At 44.0% G+C, this 23,859-nt stretch overlaps 1 protein-coding gene across 1 annotated transcript; it reads right to left on the reverse strand.

Moving 5' to 3' along the window:
• Window positions 1-2,612: 2,612 nt before the first annotated feature.
• LOC123145634 (probable cyclic nucleotide-gated ion channel 20, chloroplastic) lies at window positions 2,613-15,315 on the reverse strand. The gene is made up of 13 exons (XM_044565098.1): window positions 15,073-15,315; window positions 13,818-14,270; window positions 13,181-13,366; window positions 12,137-12,235; window positions 9,933-10,070; window positions 9,109-9,363; window positions 8,479-8,745; window positions 8,097-8,242; window positions 5,219-5,296; window positions 4,012-4,141; window positions 3,491-3,737; window positions 3,245-3,407; window positions 2,613-2,949 (listed from the first exon to the last, which is right to left on the reverse strand). Exons 2-13 carry the CDS (start codon window positions 14,259-14,261, stop codon window positions 2,781-2,783), a joined length of 2,322 nt encoding a protein of 773 aa, XP_044421033.1. The 5' UTR covers window positions 14,262-14,270; window positions 15,073-15,315; the 3' UTR covers window positions 2,613-2,780.
• Window positions 15,316-23,859: the final 8,544 nt, after the last annotated feature.

The following is a 23,859-nucleotide window of genomic DNA, read 5'->3' on the forward strand; positions in this document are numbered from 1 at the left end:
CAACACTCGGATTGAACTCAAGCAAAGGGTATAATCTAGGTAGAAATGATCTTGCTCAATAATGGGAAGGTATTCGTAAGCAATACCTACACCAGTTTTCTTCTGGAAACAGAATTGAGAACAACGAGGTGGTGAAACAAAGAGCAAGTATTGTAACACAAGGGTTCACGCAGATACCCAACTATTCTCCAGAGGTGGAATCTCTTTCTGATAACTTGTATCATTGGCAGTACAAAATCATCTATCTGCGCAGTTGATAGATGTAGTGATTACATATACATGTGGATCACTAGATTCAAATATAAATGGTTCCCGATGGAATCTCAATTCTGAATCGACATACATTGTGTAAAATCAGTAAGTCACCGTACGACTTATTATTGTCAGTACATATGGTACAACTGACGTAGTGAGATCCTTATACACAAGGATTACTCCTACAATGATGATTATCCATGTTTGTGTGTCTGCAATGACGACACATGTAATCATCTAAATGACGGAGTTTAAAATGAAGGATTTTGGTAAACCAAAGTACCGCACGTTACTACAAAATTGAGCACCTTCATTCATACATTATGGTATATTATGTTGTCTATATCCATAATATATTGGAGAAATTCATTGTGGACAAATCTTTTCCATCCATAACTCTCATGGTAGTTCATTCTCTAGACGTAGAGAAAGATCTATTTAGACCGAGAGATGATGGAAATGAGATATTGGGACTCAACGTTTCATAATGCCATTGGATCCACCAAACACATTGGTTGGCACTCAAGAATATCTTTAGATATTTCCAATGCATCAAACATCTTGTCCTGGTTTTTTAGTTTCACAGAAATGTGAACACCGATATCATTGGATACATCGATCAGATCCCCACAGACAAGCTTAGTGTTCCTACTAGGTGTGGTAGCCCTCTCATGAAGAGTCTTTGAAACAGACCTCGTGGCTACATTCACCAACCATTATCTCAACGTTAATTTGTCTTGCGTTGCCCGGATGAAAACAGGTTACGTAATAAGCAATATCGCTATATTGCATATCTTGCAAGTTAAATCATGTGACTGATTTATTCATGAAGTCTCTACCAACTTTTCACGGAATTGGTATGTGACGGCTTTGAATTTTGCAAGAATCAAGGGGGGTATCTTCCTGAATTGTTCCTGTTCAATACATCATATTATACTCTTTTTCCCTTCGTAAGTTTACTTTACAGGTTCTCATAAAAGTTTTGAATGAGGTAATATCAACACATGATCATATGCCATACTTTCTGTTTTCCCCACCGGGGTTTTTAGGAAAGTATGCATGGCATATTTGTTGTTCTCTAAACTCTATGGATTTTCTCATATTGAGTTAAAAGAGACAATAACCATTATATGTTGCGTCATTTTCTCCTTATTTTTTCCACTGGGTTTGAAGGAGTTTTGGCAGCATATCAAACACTATCTCCTCATATTTTTTCCACAGGATTTTTGGAGGAAAATTTAATCAAGAGAATGGATCTTAATGCAGTCAAGCGATGATTAGGGGAAGTGTTAAGAATAATTAACTCATTGTTAATTAGGGGATAATCCCCGCTCTCCCCGTGCATGTAATCGCACGATGTGGGAACCGTCACAACGGTTTCTCCCTGGAGTGTCGCCTCTTGAAAAGGAGACGTCTGTACATGTTGTATATAAAGGATCCAACACTAACAATAAAGACTACTTGATTCACGTTACAACTCTCTCGATTGTTCTCCGTCGATCTCTATTTTAACAGGATGCAACGGCTGCGTAGGTGGCGGAATGCTGCGTGCGATAGGTCAGCTGAATAGAATGATTTCCCTTTTAGGATACAGTTCCTGTAAGTCTTTGTGGGATTTAGAAATAATTCGGTTCATTAACATGGGCGTTAGAAGCTTAAAGTAAAGAGCAAATAATGAGATGACAATGTAAAATAATACTGAAAAGACTTTGTCTGGCTTCACTCGGTTCAGTGAATTATTCAAGTCGTTTTGTCAAATGAATCTGGCGCATGTATCTCACATAGTTATGGCGTCTCTCAAGATAACTTCGCAGTTATACAAAAATTTAAATTTGACAAATTCATTTTTTTAACTCAGATTAAATTTCATAATGGTTCTTTAATTCAAACTAAACATCACAATTTAAAGTGGACTTGCCTGTCCTCAATACAGCAACTTCGCGACAAACTAAACATTTTTGTTTCTAATCTAACGAACTAGTTGTCTTCTCCTGCGGCGATCCTCACTGCCAATAATTTATAGACAAATAATAAGGCGACAGAAGCATAACAGCGCATAAATTTTAATTTCTATCGCAGGTTAATGCATCTTCAAAAGAAAAAGAAAAAGACGAGTGCTGGAAATGGAACCATGAAGCGAGGGCACAAGCTTCTGTCTGTCATGCTCTCTTTCTTAAGGAAGAAAAAATCCATTTTGCCCCCACCCTCAACTGTTCATTTGGCTCTTTTCCTAATTTTGTGTCTGGTTTACTTTTTCTTTTTCTTTTGAGAATTGTCTCTGGTTTATTCAAACACCCTAACACGGAACCTAACCGATGTTTTTCACCCAAAAAGAAAAACAATCGACCCTCAGACCGTACATAAGCCATATTATATCTATATATACAAAGAGATTAGTTTCACACATTTGGAAGTACAAGATCAGAGAACCGAAGAGTTGTGTCCCGCACGGATTTCAGGATTTCTAGCAGTTGGAGATGGACAACTGTTAACCAATAGTTAGTACTACCTACTTAGGCAGAGTATCACCCCCTCTGTCCAGGCTGAAAAGCATACTGAGAACATGTACCCGGTATACGATCGGGTTCTTCGCTTGGCCTTGATCTTTCAGCTCGCTTTAGTCGTCTCTTACGATACCTCCACGCGACTTGGATGCGCGCTGCAGCGATGGTCCTCCAGTAGGGTGATTCATACCTGTCCAACACATTTGCAGCATTTAGTCTCAGGCATCAGCCAACGTAGTAATACAGAGATCAGAAAATGAATACTCGAGTACCATATATAATAGTTCTTATTATGCAAGAATTTTTAGCTGGTAATCTTAATCACCACGATACATGGCACTAGTAAAGTTACTCATATTTTCTCACTGTTAAAATTAATCAAAACAACAGCTTCAGCATCCTACAATTCCGGCCGAACTTAACTTTATTTGATATAAACAGTAATATGATGATCAATATGATAAACCAGACAAGCAAGTGGCTACCTGATAGCCCCCTGCACTCTTGGATTACGCAAGAACCGTGCAAATTGTCCAGTAACTTGTTCGAGATCACTTGCTCGAAGTACAAAAGCTTCAACATTCGTTAAGCATCGCACAGTACGTATAGCAACCAAACGCATACCATGAAATCTACTTTTCCCGCCATCTGAAACAGTAGCAGTACATGTGATGCTAAAATTATGAACTATATATGGAGTATAACAAGCAGGCAGGCCAGATATTGCAGACCTTTATTCGTTGAAGAGTGTTCCAAGTACCATGTGAGGAGTTCCTCTCCACATACATCTCCATCTTGTAACGGAGCCCTGCTTCCATCTGCACTGATGCTTTCTAGCTTGCCTCTCACTATGAAGATCATCTTGTCAACAGGGCCACCTTGATAAAGAATGTCACTTCCACTGATATATAAGTTTTGTCTTAATTTGTCACAGATAGCATCCAAGATAGGCCAATCCATCAAGGTGAACAATCGAACCTGCAGAACAATTACACTCAGGGATCCCATAAGAAATGAGAGGAGAGGTCATTACTAGACAGGCATAGATACTAAGGTGAACCTGCAAACTGAACAGATCAAATACGTGCCACTTTTTCGATGGAAAAAGATTGCTGAGATCTCTAGCTGTTTATATTGGGATCACCCATTAATCTCTTTTTCTTAAAATTTTAATGTTTAATTTATTCCTATCCTCACCGTGCTGACTGAAATATACCGTATTAAAGAGTACTGCAGCCAACTTATTACATACCTTATTAAGGAATCTAAAGAAATGTCGACGTATATCCCTTTGAATATCTTCTGGTAAATTACTTAAGAGCTCCTCTTCATTTACTCCTTGAGTGGCTGCCCAGGTGAACCTTTCTGCATGTCTAACCCTCCTGTACATTTAGAAACCTCCAACGGTTACTATCTTTGAAGCGTAAAACTAAACTTAAAAATAACATGAAAAAAAATTTCAAACCACAATTCAGGTCTTTATTGACATTGCCATGAGATGACACATGTTACGAGTATGAAGGTTAACTACTTATGTGAGAATTTAGTGCATTAAATCATTGTTTTATGTCTTTTAAGAGTGAATTCCAGCTTTCACCTCCTATTTTGACCTTGTATGCTAAATACCCAATTTAACTGTTTTCCATCTGGATTACCCATTTAGCGAAAGTTTTGCCTGTTTTTACCCATTTAGTGGAAGTTGTGCCAATTTTTACCCCATTTAAAATTTTGAGAGCGATCTGCTAAGTGCGTTCGGTCGTCAGGCACACATTACGAGCCATGTCGTAGTTTCCTCCTTGCATCTGAACTGGTTCGTGTCCCTAAGCCATATCTGTCTCACGCACCCACATGCAACTGTTTAGCTAAACCAACTGCAAGATGGGCATGTATGTACACCTGACGACAGTGAGAAAAAAGCCGTGTAAAGCCATTCGACCTGTTAGTGTGCAGGAAAAAAACCAGAAGGAAAACCACGACATGGCATGTTACGTGTACCCGGCGGCTGGGACACACCTGTTGGATCGCTCTTGAAAATTTAGAAGGGGTAAGACCAAAAAAAACTTCCACTAAATGAGATAATTCGGATGAAAATCTGCTAAACTTAAAAGCCATGTCAAAGTAGAGGGTAAATACTGGAATTCACTCTTCTTTTAAAGCTTGTTCTTGAAATATAATACACATTTGTTGTCCCAATGAAACAAATTAAGATAGCTTTTCATGAAGTTTTAAGATAGTTCTTCATGAAACATGAGAGATTGACTACACCAGTATTTGGCAAACTGTTATTTCTATACGAACTGTAGAGACAGCACAAATAACGGAGAACAAGTTCATGAAGCATCACAAGCAAAGTAGATTAGCAACATGTCAAAACTATAAAACTTCTTTCCAGTACCAATTGTACAAGACCATGAAATATGTAAAACAATAATATTTGTTTAGAAGTCACAAGGTAAAACCTTCTCAAATCTTCAGGCAGTCGTCTATGGCTCATCCACTGCTCAACGTCACGCCGTCTAAGTTGCATCTCTAGTTTCCTAAAAAAAGACAAGGAAAACTTCATACACCACATCAAGATTCATGTTGCTACAAATGACAATAATTGACTGAATTGTTCTAATTGAGATACATAAGCATGCATAATAAGTAAGGGTTCATCTGTTATGACCGGCATAACAGGGGTTTAGCCCAGTGGGTTGTGGCCCAAGTTATCTTATCATTATTAGGGGCTTAGCCCAATTATCTTATCGTTATTAGGATCGTTTGATTAGGAGTCAAGTAAACCTCTCTATATAAGGAGAGGAGATGTATCAATCTAATCAAGCAAGAAGCAATCATTATTTGCTCGGCTTTCCGAAGGGAGCCGGGAGACCTAACCCTAGCCGCCTCTTGCGCCGCCGCCGCCTCTTCTTCATCGCGCCACAGCGCCCCGCCGCCGGCAGCCGTGATCGCATCTCCGTCAACCCTCCCCCTTCCCGTACAACCTACGCCCTAGACCAGGTAGGATCCTAGCTCCTACCAATTTGGTATCAGGTAGCTCGGTTCCGATCATGTCTGCACCACCACCCAACCCGCCGCTGCTCGTCACCACCGCGCCGCTGCCTCTCCACCGCGCCGCTGGACTCCACCGCTGGCGCCTCCACCGGCCAGACGCCGCCGCCCTCCACCGCGCCGCCCGTCGCCATCTACTCGCCGGCGGAGATGACCGGGGTACTCAACGACCTCGTCACCGCCGTCCAGGGCATACGCCTCTACCTGGCCGGGCCCTACGGGCAGCCGCCGCGCTAGCAGCCGGACGCCGCGACCGGGCCCGCCGCCCTGCCCTGGTACGCGGCCACCACGGCGCCGATCGGGCCTCTACACCACCACTGGCCCGGTCAGCCGCCGCCCGCCGTCGCCCCCACTGGCCGCAGTGGCCGGCTCCGGCGATCGTCATGCCCCCGACGCCTCCCGGGTCCGGGCAGCCGCAGCCCCAGCTGCCGGCCCCACCGCCGCCCGCAGCCGCGCCTCAATGGCCACAGTGGCCGGCCCCGGCCCTCGCTGCGCCCCCGACGCCTCCCGGGTCCGGGCAGCCGCAGCCCCAGCTGCCGGCCCCACCGCCGCCCGCTGCCGCGCCTCAATGGCCACAGTGGCCAGCCCCGGCCCTCGCTGCGCCCCCCACTCCACCCGGGTCTGTACCGCCGCAGCTGCCGGCCCCTCCCCCGCCCAGCACGGGGCCCGGGTCACCCACGCAGGGAGGCGTACCGATCCAGCAAGTGCGCTTCCCGCCGTCACCGTCCCCAATACCGGCCTGGCTGACCGGATCATCGCCGCCACCCGTCTACACGTCGGCTGGAGACCCGCCGGCACCCACTCTGCAGTTCGGCGATCCCTCCGGCTCGGCGGGGCACTCCACGGGCCGCGGCCATGCTGACCGGGCGCCCCAATCCTCGCTGCTTCGCACCTCCGAGCCAGTCGGCCACGGCGCTCCGACTCAGACACCGCCGCGGTTTGCCAAACTGGACTTCGCCACTTATGACGGCACGGAGGACCCCCTCAACTGGCTCAACCAGTGCGAGCAGTTCTTTCGCGGGCAGCGCACCCTCGCCTCGGAGCGTACCTGGCTCGCCTCTTACCACCTCCGCGGCGCGGCACAGACCTGGTACTACGCCCTCGAGCAGGACGAGGGCAGCATGCCCCCTTGGGAGCGCTTCCGCGAGCTCTGCCTCCTTCGTTTTGGGCCACCGATCCGCGGGAGCCGCCTGGCAGAGCTAGGCCGCCTTCCCTTCACCTCCACGGTTCAGGACTTCGCCGACCGTTTCCAGGCCCTGGCATGCCACGCGTCGGGCGTGACGGTGCAGTAGCGGGCCAACCTCTTCGTTGGTGGACTTCCGGATCACATCCGCGTGGACGTGGAGCTTCGGGGACCCCAGGATCTCCAGACGGCCATGTACTATGCCCGCGCGTTCGAGCGCCGCGCGGTGGCCATCCAGCAGGAATCACCGTCCCGGGCCGCTGGGTCGCTACCCTGGCCGGATGTTCCCACGCAGGCTCGGCCTGCTCAGGCTTCCGCGGCACCCCTCGCCGCGACCGCGGCGCGCCCGTTCCGCCGGCTCACCTCGGCCGAGCTACTCGAGCGTCGCCGCCAAGGGTTGTGCTTCAACTGCGACGAGCCCTACACGCCCGGCCACGTCTGCCCGCGACTCTTCTACCTGGAGGCTGCAGACTACATTTCGGAGGACGCCGTCGCCGCCGGCCTGGCCGTCCCAGCTGTCGCGAAGGTGTTTGACGTTGGTTGATCACCTCGAGGAGTTCAGCAAGCGCTTCCCCACCTTACAGCTCGAGGACGAGCTGTTTGTGCAGGCGGGGAGAAGTGTTATGACCGGCATATTAGGGGTTTAGCCCAGTGGGTTGTGGCCCAAGTTATCTTATCATTATTAGGGGCTTAGCCCAATTATCTTATCGTTATTAGGATCGTTTGATTAGGAGTCAAGTAAACCTCTCTCTATATAAGGAGAGGAGATGTATCAATCTAATCAAGCAAGAAGCAATCATTATTTGCTCGGCTTTCCGAAGGGAGCCGGGAGACCTAACCCTAGCCGCCTCTTGCGCCGCCGCCGCCTCTTCTTCATCGCGCCACGGCGCCCCGCCGCCGGCAGCCGCGATCGCATCTCCGTCAACCCTCCCCCTTCCCGTACAACCTACGCCCTAGACCAGGTAGGATCCTAGCTCCTACCATCATCTCATGTCAGTAATGAATAATTAGCATGAGGTTTCCATGGAAAGGTAGTGTGAGCTCATTGATAGCAAGGTGGATCATACAGCATGATAAATAAGCTAGCAGTAATAACCCCATACCGGCTTCCAAGAGCTTGGAGAAAATTTTGCATGTTCCCGATGAGTAGTGCAAAAAGCAACAGTCCCAAACCAACAATAGCCATAGTGAAGAGGACTTCCCCTTCGAAGTAACTTGGGATAAGATTTCCAGCCAAAGTACTGATTTGCTGAAATGGAACCATTTACATTCAAAAATAAATGTCAGCAAGAATAAACTTAAATTCTCTAAATTAAAACATGTACAAATAGATGGGAACATCACTGGTAAGTAGATTCCGTACGGAGATAAGAAAAGGTAAAAATAAGGAAGAATGTTGTGGAAAAGTCTATTCACCACATGTCAAGTACAACAAAAGGGATACCTGAGTGAAATAGAAGAACACGGGCAATAGATGTAAAATACCTGAAAACCCCAAAATAATGAATATACATAGCGTGTAACAGCACTGTGTTTCGTAGCCAGCAGAACAGCTTGCTGATAAATCCCATACTGGAAATTAGTATCATTCCCGGTGTCAAAACAAGCTGTTGAGGCTGGCTCATTAACCCATTGCTGACTAATTTGCTCATTCTGCCCTCCAATATCAAAGTTGAGTCCACAGTCTCGGAAAACCTTACACGATGAAATGTTTGACACAGAACAAGCATTTTGTAGGCATTGGTTAACCCTCTGTGACAAAATATGAAACAGAAGTATTTTATAGGCATCAGGTGTTAAGCACTGACTATGCAAATTGAATAACTTATGATCAAGGATAACTGCTGAAGTATACATAACTGAGACATAGTTCAAATTAAATTAAGCAGCAGTATCTGGCAGCTTTTAACATTCTATCACATTTTTCCTTTTAGTTGCAGTTAAGTCAGACCACATATTTTTCTCAAAAAATGTTAGAACTAAATGCAACTGGACGTGTCTTCAGGACCACTCTCTATAACAATGCCGGCGGAGAGTAATATTCTTGCACTAGTAAAATACAACTGAGGAAGTTAACTTTATGGTTCTGTAAATTGCAATAAAAAATGAACTGACCTGTAATCCAAAAAGGTACCAACATGAACCGACGACATGACCCGCCAAAACAAACATTAGAAGATTAATCACAAAATTAGCCCATGCTGACTCAAATATGAATCCAGTGGCAGACTGACGACCACCGAGCAATGGTACAAATCTGATGATGCGGGGGACATATTGAAGAAGAATAATGACACGCAAATAATTCTTCGCATCATCTGCTGTTGTTGATAAGCCAAAAGATCTAGGGATAATCGCCAATATAATCACCTTGATCAAGCAACAAAGAAAAAACTTAGCAGCTAGTACATGGCACAAACATAGCAAGGAAGTTCACAGGAAGTCAAATTCTTTCAATGATATGTCTATTTTGGTCACGAACTTGAAAAAGAGAGCAATCCTCCCTGGTTTATACGAGTAACTGGAACAGTAAGCAGATGAGAACCATTAATCCATCTAGAAAAAAGATCAGAACAGTTGCTGCATAGAAAGGAAATTTGCATGCATGCAAATTTATTAGGAATATATATTATCAGCTGAGCTAAAATGTGTTGATCCTATGTAAGCATGACCTTCATTTTGCCTTCTTATAATCACTGTTATGCCAAATTATATATGATCTTTGCAGTTTCTGGTTCGCCTAAATATGTTTGAAACTACACCAGTTGACTAACGTGCGCAACCAAAGCAAGTCAAAATATGCAATACATTATACATGTATTTTGAGTGTGGCTTAGAACAAATATTTTGGCACAAATAACAAGTGGTCCTTGTTAGGAATGAGATGAGGAAGCTTGATATCTAAAACGACTGGTATCAATGTAGAAAGTCTTAGTCACCTGAGGGAGTGGAAGCACAACGAAGAAATCAAGTAAAAAATAACCACGGAGATAATGAACAGCTATTTTCTTTGGCTCGTCAACTAAATCTCCAGCTCCCACTACTCTTGACTCTGGAGCTACATAAGCCAGTCTGAACTGAAAGAGAAGTATCATTATGTTCATCAATATCATGACATAAGTTTGAAGCTACATAACAATTGTTGGCAGCACAACTGAGATCAAAGTAGAGAGCACACACGAATAAAATAGAACCTTCAAAATTATTATAACAAAAAATGCAGCTCCATTTCCCCCGTGAGTTCTGTTCAACAAAAGACTACCACTAGACAAAATATTTGGTTGATGTTCACAAATTGGTATATGTGAAACAGATCTATATTCAGAGACAAGCCCAGTATCAGTGGAACAGATCTAATTCAACTTCAAGTCTTTGCACAAAACCCACATAACAAATAAGGTGGGATGACAACAGTACATGGAACTGTTAAGCTTCATGCACTAGCCAACGCAACCAAAAGTCTGAACTGATGGAAAGGGCTAGGCAATCCACATATACACTTCAACATCCCTGTCACGTATGACGCTGGAAGTCAACACGTGAATAGACTCAAGAGGCCTATACGTGGACACAAAGGGGGGCAGCAGCAAATTTTGGATAAAATTGTGAAAGCCAGGATTTGAACTCAAGACCTTAGGCTTTGATACCATGTTAAGCTTCATGCACTAGCCAACGCAACCAAAAGTCTGAACTGATGGAAAGGGATAGGCAATCCACATATACACTTCAACGGGAACAAGATTGACCACGGTCTGGCCGAACCCCCTGGGCATCTCTCTGAGGCGGCTCGGGCGGAAACCCCACTTGCCTGCCACTGCCACCCTATCCTCTGTCACTCTCCTCGCCGCCGCCAGCACACAACGGAGGGCAAAGCCCGCCGCCGGCTGACGACGACGAGACTCCTTCCTCACACGACCAAGAGCCCCCCACTGCCCCTCAGATCTAATCCTTCAAAGTTGCATCCTGCATCCCCCTCCATGGATCCGCCTACATTGCACCGGTCAGCGCCTGCTGGCTCCCGTTGGTGAACGGCGAGCCCTCTGACCTCGACCAGCGCAGCTGCCGCCCTATGAGCTCTCCGACCACCGGATCCCGCGCCACGGCTGCAGGATTGGCTTCTGCGTGCCCACCATGCAGCCCTTGGGTGACCATTGTTGTCATCTCTCTCGTGCTGTGTGTGCCCTTCATTTACACTTCACCTTGGGCTATGACCTCCCTCCGGTGGAGATATTTTCACTAGCGGAACTCTACGATCATGTCACTTCTTCCTCGCCCTTTCTCGCCACTTCCTCCCTTCAGGCGGCGAAAGGGCGCTTCTCCCTCGTGCTTGTTCGTCGAGCCAGAGCCTTCCCGCCTCCATTCTAATTCTCTCCTGGGCTATGACCACCCTTCCTTTGGGTGCTGGATGGCACGGAATTGGTAATGGGACAACTACTTGACATGACTACCTGCGGTCTACCCTTCGATGGCTAGAGTGTCATCTTGTTGGAACTTTAATGTGTGTATTTTGAAGTTTGCCTCCCTATTGTCTCCTCTCTGTTGCTAGTGTTCCATGTATGTGCTTATGTCATAACCTGTGCAGCATCTCTACAGTCACCTAAATCCATCTGTTGGTCTACACAGTTGTTCCTTGCGGTGTGTTGTAACTGTGTACTTGGTTTTGTGTGTGTGTGTGTGTGTGTGTGTTTCCTGTTTTCCTGCCTCGGCACGCTTGCCCCTTGGGCTCTTAAGGTTTTTGATCCAGTTCCTTATAAACTGGATCAATCTCTTTTTGTAATGAGATCATATTCAGGTAGGGATTTCTCCCCCCTGGTGGCTGTTTCGAAAAAACAAATAAGGTGGTCAAGTTTTTATGTTGACAAGATATTTCTTTCATGGTAGAATTTTTGACCTGGTCAGCTATTTTGTCTAAAATTTAATATACACTAGTAGTATGTGAAACGAATTAACAAGACAATAAAAACCATTCGAAATAGAATCAACAAGCTATTAGGTTTAACAGTACAAGGATAGTTTAGTATGCATACTAAGTTAACAATATGTCATTCACATCATTACATCTTGTACGTACTTCATCCATGCTGGTAAAATGTAAAGCATTGTCTAGATTATACTAGAATATAACAACCGATTGACCACTTGCCTGAAGAAGCATGTGCAGAAAATAAATAGCATCAGAAACACTTCTCACAACGGCAAGTCCTGTCGCCAACTTCCAGTTGAATACTATGCATTTCTTATCCTGCATTGAACCCAAAAGGAAAATCACAAGTGCCGTCTGTTTTGATCAGAATTACAACAGCAAGAAAAACTAATATTGACTAGTCCCAACATATCTTCACATTGCAAATCCTTGAGACAACTGATTTAATGTGTCTATAGTAATGACTTTTGAGGGTGAGTGCTCCCTGAAAAACGTTATGAAACCTTCTTGCTCCTACCGCTATCACCACAATAGATATCAACTCTCTGAGGTGGAAGTATGGAGTAATACCATCCAACACATGTCCAGAAACGTCACAGCATCACCCGAAGTCAGCAAAATAATTACAAGTTTAGAAATTAGCAAGGCACCACAACTGAGCTTTACAAAATAGCACCAGCAGACAGATGTACGCATCTAACCAAACCTATCTAATGTATTAGTCATTTTTATAGTACTCCATTCTTGTTTATGTGATATTTTATGATGCGAAGAATCAGCCTTTTTAAACTTTGACTGCTAATGCCTAATATACACAAGTGTTTTGATTTTCCATGTGAGTTTGGCATGTCATACTTTTCTTGTTTGACACTCTTGAAGTTTGCTGTAATAAACATAGGCCGCATGCATCTATGATGCGAGGCCAGAGGTAAAATATCTTTGATTTTCTTAAAAGTGGTGCAGATGTTATTGCTGGACTTATCTTTCAATAATGTTTACTAGTAGGCAAGTAGAAAATGTACAGATGTTATTACTAAAGTAGTGACCTAAAAGGTCTTATAAAAGTTTACAGAGGTAGTATATTGATGCGCCTAACTCTTTGCAGAGGCATACAGTGCTTCAAAGAACTTGCATTCACATAATGCAAAGGCAGGGCTCCTACCATTTTCTCAGAAAAGGGTGTCCATTGGAGAATGTGTCAATTCTCCAAGACGACGTGTAGAAAGAACGGAGTTGTTAGCTGGCAAATTTGTAAAATGTTACCTTCTCTACTGACAACAGGAAGAAAAATAGGGGGTCGATGAAGATGGCAACCAGGCATGATATCACAAAGAATTGATTCCATTGTTGAACAACCTTCGCATGTGGGTTCATAATCGGAATGTACGAAAGGAAACGCTCAATGCTCTTCTTCCAACCACGATGGTGACTATAGAGAATATTATGAAGCTTCAAAAGAGGAGAAACCCACATTAGTACCAGTCAAAAGCTGTGAGAGTTCTAAGAACTGTTTCAACCATTGTTTAAAAAGATCTAGCTAGACAAACAAGCTAAGAACTACACCATAACCTCGGACGTATTAAACTGTAAGAGTTTTAAGAACTATTTCAACCATTGTTTTATACTTGATGATTAGTACCAGTCAAAAGCTGTAAGAGTTTTAAGAACTATTTCAACCATTGTTTTAAGAAGATCTAACTAGACAAACAAGCTAAGAACTATACCATAACATCAGACGTATTAAACTTCTATGATCTCAGTTATTTGTCAGAAATGAGATGTTGGTGATTCCAGTACTTGGTTGAGGTTGTTTGTTTTACCATAAAAATTAGTGCACCGATCTAAGCATAATCATCAAGTATAAAGTGAATCATGTAAGTAGCAAAGCAAGTAAAACCACCTTATTGTCAAAATGATTTGGAGCCCGTTGGAAATGCCTCTTGTTTTTGCACACAGGAGGGCAATGGACACAGTCGGGATTATCACATTGTCCCAAAGGTCCAGACATCATCAAATGTTCATTCTTTGGAATATCTCCACCATGAGACCACCTGTTTCCTCCAGCGTCTTCTGGCATGACGGCTTGAGGCTTGCTGACTTGTTTTGCCTGCGGATGTCGCGGCGGCCTATTATCCGGTGTGTGCCTGCTAACAACAAACGGGTTGCCCGCTGCTGCAACCTGGCTCGACGGCTGACTCGACAGAGGTCCGGTATGGGGCACGTAAGTGTCTTCTTCATAATCCTCGTCCCTGACCGGCATACACATAGATGTACTTCTGGGAAATCTTGGTAGCTCAATATTTCTTAACAGCATTGGGATATCATCCCTCTCCTGATCAGACATCTTTTAACCCTGCACACAGCATCCACTGCATTAGCAAATCACGTTCAATCGAACAGCTAATACATAGACGGCGGAGCTTCAGCAAGAATTAAGGGGGGGGGGGGGGGGGGGGGGCTAAATGAAACTTAGGAGAGCTGAGGGGGCTAATTTGGGGTATCATGTCAAAACTTGACCAATACCGTGGTCACTATCAAGTGTTAATATGCAGAAGAAAAATAAGTTGGCCCCTGTTGACCCTAACCAAGCTCCGCCACTGACATAGATAGTATAGAATAATATAACTGTTACAACCAAGCGGACGAACGCTGTATGAATGAAAAACAGAAACAAAGAGGAAACAATTCGCCGCCATCTAGACATGCCTCCACGCAGAGCTTCGCGCATACCGAGATTTGGCGGCGGCGGCGGCTGAAGCGGCTACCAGAGCATCCCCGTGAACCCCAGGAGAGAAGTACACGGGAAATTTACCAATAAAACAGCACGGAATCGGCTCTCCGAGGCCCGAATCTTCTATTTTTAGGCAAGCCGCCCCGAATCTCAATCTCCCGTGCTGATACTTGGAAGGAAAACGCTCGCCAAGGGGCAGGAAATCTGCCCCTCCCGCGACGCAAATGCTACCGATTGTACTACCAAAAAAACATCTCCTCCCGGCCGCCGCTGATTCCTCGCCCCTCGCCGCGCATTGTAAATCCCAGAAATCACGCGAAATTAACCCGTCAGAAGAAAATAAAACGCCTCCTCCCTCCCCTACTCCGCTAGAACTAGAAGCGTCGGGGCGTCACACGGAGAAAGGGGGAGAAAGCAAACGAACCCGACGACGGGGGCGAGCTCTCCCGCCGGAGAGGCCGCGATAGTGCTGCTCTCCGGCAGATTCCGCGCGGCGAGGGGGGTGGGAAAGAGCTTTTGCCCCGCTTTTCTTCCTGGCGTTTCTCAAGCAATTTTTTTATGTGGCTTCGCCGCGAAGGCGCGGAGTGCAGAGGAGGGATTGGGGGGGAGCAAAGCAGAGCGGAGCAGAGGAGTCAACAAGACGTCTCCTGTTCGCACGGGAAGGACGAGAAGAGTGAGGGTTTAGGTGGCGTGATCTGTCTCTCTGACAGGGTGGGCGCGTCGGGTGCGAGGGGAGGTGGGCCCCGAGGTTCAGCCTGAGGGGATAGGGGTGCGGGATAGTGTGACTGTGCGAGAGGAGGGGGTCATGCGCCGCCCAGGGGCTGCCACGGCCGTGGCGCCACCTGGGGGTTGGAGGGGGACGACCGCTGTGGTCTGGTCTTCTCGGGTTGGGGAAACGCTGACGATGGGAATTTCGTAGCGTGTCGCCTTCACGTGCCACCTTTGTCTTCGTTCTTTTTTTCTTTTTGCTGATTATGGTGCCGCCCGAGGGACGATTCTTCACGGCTTGAGCTGATTGTGATTGCAAATATAGAATCACAATTTTAGGGCTCATTTAGTTCAAAGGAAAAGTGGAGAAAAGATGAAAGGGTATAAAAAAAAGGTAAATTTGATGTATGCCACTATAAAATTTCAAGTTTTGAGAAATGCTATTACTATTATTTTCTTTTCTTCAGAATAAAGGGCCTTCCATTTATGTTTACAATCATCTAAAAGAAGCTCAAAAAAATGGTGCGTCGAGGATCCAGATGAATCTGTGTGCACTCCTAGCAGCTACATGTGCAAGCGTGTAAGCAACCCTCTTGGCCCCTCGAGGAGTATGCTCGAATTTGACATCTTCTAGTCTCTGAGATTTTACATACATCTTTGTAGTGGAAGCAGGATAGAGACCGAGTATTCCCTCTTTGTTGCAGATTTCGGATGGCACATAGATTATCAACCTCGACAACTAGAGATGGTCACTCGCTCAGCGTAGAGATTGATCCCTTCAACAATTGCATGGTTTTCGCCCTCTTCTAGATTGTGGCTTCTACCTCCAATAATTGCAGCTGCCATGAGGATTTATCCTTTACAGTTTCTGACCACAACCCCGATCTTCGAATTCTTTGTGACTGGATTAAAAGTCGTGTCGGTATTTACCTTGGCCCACCCCTCTGGTATACCAAAATCTTTATGTGATGTGGTAGGTCTCACCGATATGGATGAATGTTCCCTTAATCTACACTTAGCGGATTCAATTATTAAGAAACCATTGGGTAGAATAAATAATGTTCTCATACTTTCTAATAGAAATTATGTGTCTGTGGATTTTATTGTGCTTGATATTGAATGCAATTCGTCTTGTCCAATAATACTTGGTAGACCTTTCCTACGAATCGTATGTGCTATTATTGATATGAAAGAAGGAAATATAAGGTTGCAATTTCCATTAAAAAAAGAGATGAAACACTTCCCTAGAAAGAGAGTTAGGTCGCCATATGAATCTATTATGAGGGTCACTTATGGAGTTGATATGAAGGATGACAATACTTGAAACAATACCTTACGTCTAGATAGGGGCGTAAAACAATAGCGCTTATTGGGAGGCAATCCAATAGTTATCTTAAATTTATTTCTTTTACTTTCTGTTTTGGTGTGTTGACACAATTATTGCTACTGTTTCGAATGTGTATTTATATTTTAATTATTGTTTGTGCCCAGTAAAGCCTTTGAGATGATTTGATTGGTATTTGACTTGATTCTGTGACAAAAACAAAAACTTTTGCTTTCAGTACTGAATTACTATGATTCACTAGAAACGTGATAAAATTCTGAATTTTTACACATCATTGATATACAAATTGCCCACGTTGTCCTAATTTTACAGAATTTTTGAAGTTACAGAAGCATAGTTTTTGTTTAGATCATTATAGATTGTTCTATTTTAGACAGATTTTGTTTTCTATTGCATAGTTCGCTTGTTCAATGATGTTATGGATTATATCGGGGGGTATAAGTCATGGAGAAGTTAGAATACAATAGGTATTATGAATAATAAAATATGAATGGGTTCATAACAGTACCTAAAGTTTATGATTTCTACTAGGGAGCTCACAAGGTTTTTGTTGAGTTTTGTGTGCTGAAGTTTTCAAGTTTTGGGTGAGATCACCATGGATGAGGAAATAAGGAGCGGCTAGTCCCTAAGCTTTGGGATGGCCAAGGCACCCCAAGGTAATGATCAAGGAAGACCCAAGCGTCTAAGCTTGGGATGCCCCGGATGGCATCCCCTCTTTCGTCTACAATCTATCGGTATGTTATTTGGAGCTACATTTTTATCCATCACATGATATGAGTTTTGCTTGGAGCGTCTTATATCATAGTTTTGCTTTGTTTGTTTTTTAGTTTGTCACAATCATCATTTGCTAGACACACCTTTTGAGAGGGACATGCATTTATCGTGATTTGTTATAATACTCTATGAGCTTCACTTATATCTTTTGAGCTAGGAAGTTGCTCTGGTGCTTCACTTATATCTTTTAGATCACAGCAGTGGTTATATTTTATAGAAATGATTACACTCCCATGCTTCACTTAAATCTTTTTGAGAGTCTAATAAATAGTGATGGCAATATGTACGGGTTATAAGACTAGTCCGAGAAGGATAGTATTCAAGGGAATATAATATAAAAAATTCATGTAGATCACTAAATATGAAACGCATGGTTTAATGATATTGATCTCGTAATATGAAAGGATATTGGTTCATGATCATTGGTTAGTAGAAATATCGGTATTAAAGCTTGTTATTAACTTCTTATCTAAGTGTTGGTCATGGCATGGTGGGGAGGTTTGAGCATTTTTATGTCTGAAATGGAACCCTTGAGTGTTGTTATAATCGGGGGTGCGCGATGGTTAACTCCTACCAATCTATCCCCATAAGAGCATGCGAGTAGTACTTTGCTTCGAAGGCTAATAGGCTTTCACAATAAATATGTGAGTTCTTTATCACTAATGTGGTCCATGGATTATACACACTTATCTTTTCCGCGGTTTGCTAGCCTCTTTGGTACCGTGCATTGCCCTTTCTCACCTCGAGAGTTGGTGCAAACTTCGCCGGTGCATCCAAACCCTGTGATATGATATGCTCCATCACACATAAGCCTCCTTATATCTTTCTCAAAAAAGCCACCATACCTACCTATTATGGCATTTCCATAGCCATTCCGAGATATATTGCCATGCAACTTCCATCGTTCGGTTTTCATGACATACATGTTCATTGTCATATTGCTTTACATGATCATAGAGCTGACATGATATTTGTGGCTCAGCCACCATTCATCATTTTTATACATGTTACGCTAGATCATTGAACATCTCGGTACACTGCTAGAGACATTCATATAGAGTCATATCAAGTTGTAAGTAAATAAAAGTGTGATGATGAGCATTGTCCCAGTGAGGAAAGGATGATGGAGACTATGATTCCCTCACAAGTCGGGATGAGACTTCGGATGAAAGAATAGAGGCAAAAGAGACCACCAAAAAAGAGAGAAAAGAGAGAAGGGGCAATGTTACTATCCTTTTCCATACGTGTGCTTCAGAGTAGCATCATGTTCTTCATATAGAGAGTCTCCTGAGTTGTCACTTTCATATACTAGTGAAAAAATTTCATTATAGAACTTGGCTTGCATATTTCGGTGATGGGCTTCCTCAAATGCCCGAGGTCTTCATGAGCAAGCAAGTTGGATGCACACCCGCTTAGTTTTCGTTGAGCTTTCATACACTTATAACTCTTAGTGCATCCGTTGCATGGCAATCCCTACTCCTCACATTAATATCGATTGGTGGGCATCTCCATAGCCCGTTGATCTGCCTAACTGATGCGAGACTTTCTCTCTTTTTGACTCCCCTTATTAATCTCTACCAACGCATTCTATTCCACCTAGTGCTATATCCATGGCTTACTCTCATGTATTACGTGGGAGTTAAAAATGTTGTAGTGCGTTAGAAGTACGATCCAATTGCCTGGTTTGACATCGAGGTGCTCATGATTTATATTTATGCGGTGAAGGCAGAGTCATGCCATGCTAATGATAAAATGAGTGGGGATAATATTCGTTAACGATCGTATATTTTGAAAAAGTAATGATTATGTTTCTTATATTCATGGATTTTATTATGTTGATATTATTACTTCATCGTTTCTCAATGATTATACCGTAAAGAGATTACATGATACACATGTTAGGTAGCATTTCAAATCAAAAAATTTGTTTTTGTCATTTATGTACTTGAGGACGAGCAGGAATTAAGCTTGGGGATGCTGATACGTCTCCAATGTATCTATAATTTTTGATTATTTCATGTTATTATATTATCAATTTTGGATGCTTTATATGCATTTTTCACTGGTACGCGTCGGTGCTATACAAACGGTTTTTAACCCCTTTCCGCGACGGCATTTGGAACCGTCGCCTAGTGAGTGACGGCGATAGGGGGGTCCTTCCCACACGACCCAAAAACCGTCGGGGATAGGGACCCTACAGTACTCCTAGCTATTCGTTTGTGCTCGCATTGCCATCGCAGTCGGTATTTTGTGGTGTTACGTTTACGATGCGCGGTCCATCACAAACGGATCACTATTATAGAACGTGTATGATAAGCATACAATCACACACATTAGTTTTTCCCAAACCGTATGCGACAACTAATTAAGAAGATTAGCTAATCGTCGTACGAGTGTTGGACAGGATTACAAAACGTCGGACCGTCGTAAAATCGTCGTACACGACGACTATCGCACACGCTATTCTGTGGTGCAACGTTTATGATGCATACTTCATCAAAAACAGTTCATGGTTGTGAATCGTGTACGATAAGGCAACTAACACAAACGTTTAGTTTGCCCGCACCGTTTGTGATATTGTCTGACATCGCACACGCTTTGCAAACGGCAACTGTGTGCATGCTTACACACGTTTCCTCTATGTGAACTGTCTCGGATTATGGTGTGTATCGCAAATGTTTGCGTTTTACCAACCGTGTGTGCTGTAATGACTTGGAGAGCGTAATTTCACCATAATTTAATTGCTGCTATTTCAAATTGTACCGGATTTGAATTTGAATGTATGCTACAGCTATATTCATATCCATCAGGTTCAAACAACCAATGCATTATTCGATTCATAGGTACATATGTTCAAGAATTACATAAGAACCAAACAAAGAATGATGAGCCACCGTTGTATACTTGTACTATTAAAGGCGGTAAAGAAAGAGGCGAAATACATTATGGTTGCTGAACAAGGTGAAGCGGAATGCCCATATTGTGCCCTCCTCCATGCAGAAGGCACGCACGACTCTAGTCCAACCACTTGTGACGACCGACCGCCCATCCTTCACGGTCTTCATGAAAACATCTAGATAATCATCGTATTCTGGTAGAAATACTTTAACCTTTGCATGCCCACCAATCATGTAGTTTGAGAGGTAATCTTGAGTAAACTGCTTTGGCAACCACTGCAAAGGAAAAAGATTCAGACATTGTCATCTAACACAACTCATTATGGGCAGTAAAAAGAAGGCTGCTGAGTTCTTACTTACCATCCTGCAGTTCGCTGTTGTCTTCGATAAAGTGTAAACAAATAGTTTAATTGCCATCTTTAGAACCATTTTACTAACAATCTTTATCAGCTTCCTCACTTGATGATGGTTCATCGATATCTCATTGCCCCATACGCAGAAAGGGCCGAAGCACGGATCTTTACCAATGACATATGTACCTAAAAGCACCAAGTTAATATTAAAAGCTAAACAGCAATTGCACAATGATGTAGTACAACACTCTTTTATAATATCTTATAACATCCAATATACTCACATATTAGATGAATTAACATCTTATATTATGGGCCGGAAGGAGTTTAGTGCATTCTTACAAATTATCGACTGATTAACTGCTGCTGTATCCATGGGTTACAGTTAGTTTGAGCTAGTTTGGGCTCAAATAACCCTAAAGTATATCTAAACATGAGGGCTAGTTTGAGCTAGTTGCATCTATAACCCACCCAAAAAAACTATCAACCCTAGAGGTGCTAATTGGAGCTAGTTCTCCTAGTGCATTTATTGTCAATCTAACCTGTCATCCAAACAACTCTTTGGATGGAGTTAGTTCAAGGTTAGTCATGAGCTAGAAACTAACTCTAACCTCTAGCTAAGTTGAGTATCCAAACAGGGTTGTGTTGTTGTTGTTGTTGCTGCTGCTCTTCTACGTATATCTAGACATCATCAGAACATTAATGTAACACTCTTCCTTGTTGCTATGTAGCCTAGGATATATTACATATGGCCCTAGTTAACCTAACGATAAATGGGTTGCAGATATATCCAGTTAGAAGTTTGATTCACCGATTAGTCCCTTATCAGCCCCCGGCCTATATGGTACCAGCTACCGATATCCTGAACACTGAGCATATATAAGCCATGGGATGAAACTAACCTCGATGGAAAATAGCAGTCGTCCCAAAATTGTCCTTCGTAGGTACATCGAGAAGCATGTTAAGCACAACATGCTAAACATCAACCAAAATTATCCATGGCAGACAAAATAATCTCCAAAAGATAGCTTCAGTGTGCAGGTTTAAGCATGTTAGTAAAGCAAAACAAGTGGAAAGGTGTGTTAACTGCAACAGGCCTAACATTTAACAACAAGCAAACATAGTCATTCAAACTGGTATGGTGCCGGTCTAAGTACACTGGTTATTGTTAAAAAAAGGGAAAGGCATGTTAACTACAAGATGCAGCAACCAAATGTAGTCATTCATAGTGGTATTGTTGAAACTGGTACTAATGAAATTGAACTGCACAGTTCATACTTGCACATATAGAACATCACGTTGTGAATAACTGAAATAAACAAGGCATACTACAAACAACCAGAGATAGCATTTGAAACTGGACATATGCTAACTACAAACAACCGAACAATCAAATAACTTTAAAAGAGGCATATGCTAGCTATAACAGGCTTAACAGCAAGCAAATATATGCATTCCTATTGGTATGTTTAAAACTGGATTGATGAAATGTACTGCGCAGTAAATAATTGCACATATAGAGCATCACATTGTGAACAACTGAAATAAACAAGGCATACTGCAAACAACCAGATATATCAATTAAAACTGGACATATTCTCACTACACTACAAAAGGGACTCGACAAAACAAATCATGGGTTTCCCCTTGTGAAGAGGCACGACAAAACAAATCATGGGTTTCCTCACTTGTCACAGATGGGCTCGTTCCCGTGGGAAGAGCATGGACCCTGGATGCGCTCCATGTTGTCGCAGATGGGCTCCTTCCCCTTGGAAGAGCATGGTTGTAGGGTTCCCTCCCTGATGTCGCAGACGGGCGCTTTCCCCTTGGAAGAGCAGATGGGCTCTTTCCCCTAGGAAGAGCCGGAGAGGGTGCCCTCCTCGTGGTCGCCGTCGATGAGGTCTGACTTGGAAGTTGTGGATCCCAAGCCAGCGTCGCAGAACGTGTCCTTCAGAAATGACAAAAGGGGCTCGATGGCGATGTAGGATGGCAAATTGTTGACAGCGAGCCAGAGGAGATCAGTGGCGGGGCCATGGATGAGATCGACGGCGGTTGAACCCGAGGGGTTGGGGGTGGGCCACTTAACCTGTGACATAGCCCGCCTCAGGACATCGCTGTCGATGACCTCGATGTCATAGCCAGCGGCCGAGACATGCCCGCATACTCTAGCCCGCTGCTTGAGTGTCTGCCGCCAGTAATGGTCGTCACCTTCCTCGGCGACGTCGGGCGAAGAGATCGCGATACACCTCTTTTGGGCCAGTCGCTCCTCGAGCTCCACGGGAAGCGTAGCCGGGCTTAGGCTGCGACAATCTGGAGTGGGGGATGGGGATGGATATGGGGATCTGTGGAAAAGGGGCGTTTGGCAGGCGTCATCTAAGAAACTCAGGGCAGCCTGGGTATGGAGATCGGTGGGTAAGCTGCACGGGCAAACCGACAGATGTTGACAATGGAGGCCTTGCGGCGGCGGCGGGGGGGACCTTGCTAGGGTTTCGAGCGAGGGAGGGGGTGTGTGTGTGCACATGCCCGAGGAGGTTTTGGTGTGTGTGTGGAGGGGGGCGGGGGGTGTTTGAGGAAATGACGCGGTTACTGAAAATTTTACTACGCGGGAGTCAAACGCGGGAGTGAAATGCCGGGGCTATTGAAAATTTTGCTGACGGTGCATCGCACACAGTCCGGAGATAACAATTGTGTGTTATGAAACAGAAAAACCCTCGAGCCGGGCAGATATTCTCGAGGGATGCAGGCGGGATTGGGAACAAGAAATAGCACACACGGTCGAAACACAATAACCGTGTGTTATCAAACAGAAAAAAGCTACATGCGACGGGTAGATATTTTTGAGAGGGGAAGCCTCGTGGAGCCCAATGCACACGGTTAGTTTGAGTGAACCGTGTCTGTTGCGTCATCCGACTTGTCTAATGTTCATAAATTTGGCTAAAAATGACGCGGGAGAGGGTCAGAACACGAACAAACTTGCTGTGGACCAAATTTATGTATGAAAAGGGTGGTTTGATTTTCAAATACCAAATGCAACTTTGATGTGGCACCTATCTCGCAAAGCGCACGGTATTGCTTGCCCCCACCCCCCTCGTGTCGGCACAAAGGGAATCCTAAGCTATGAATGCATGCCCCCT

Source organism: Triticum aestivum, chromosome 6D (genome assembly GCF_018294505.1).
Source record: "Triticum aestivum cultivar Chinese Spring chromosome 6D, IWGSC CS RefSeq v2.1, whole genome shotgun sequence".
Taxonomy (NCBI): domain Eukaryota; kingdom Viridiplantae; phylum Streptophyta; class Magnoliopsida; order Poales; family Poaceae; genus Triticum; species Triticum aestivum.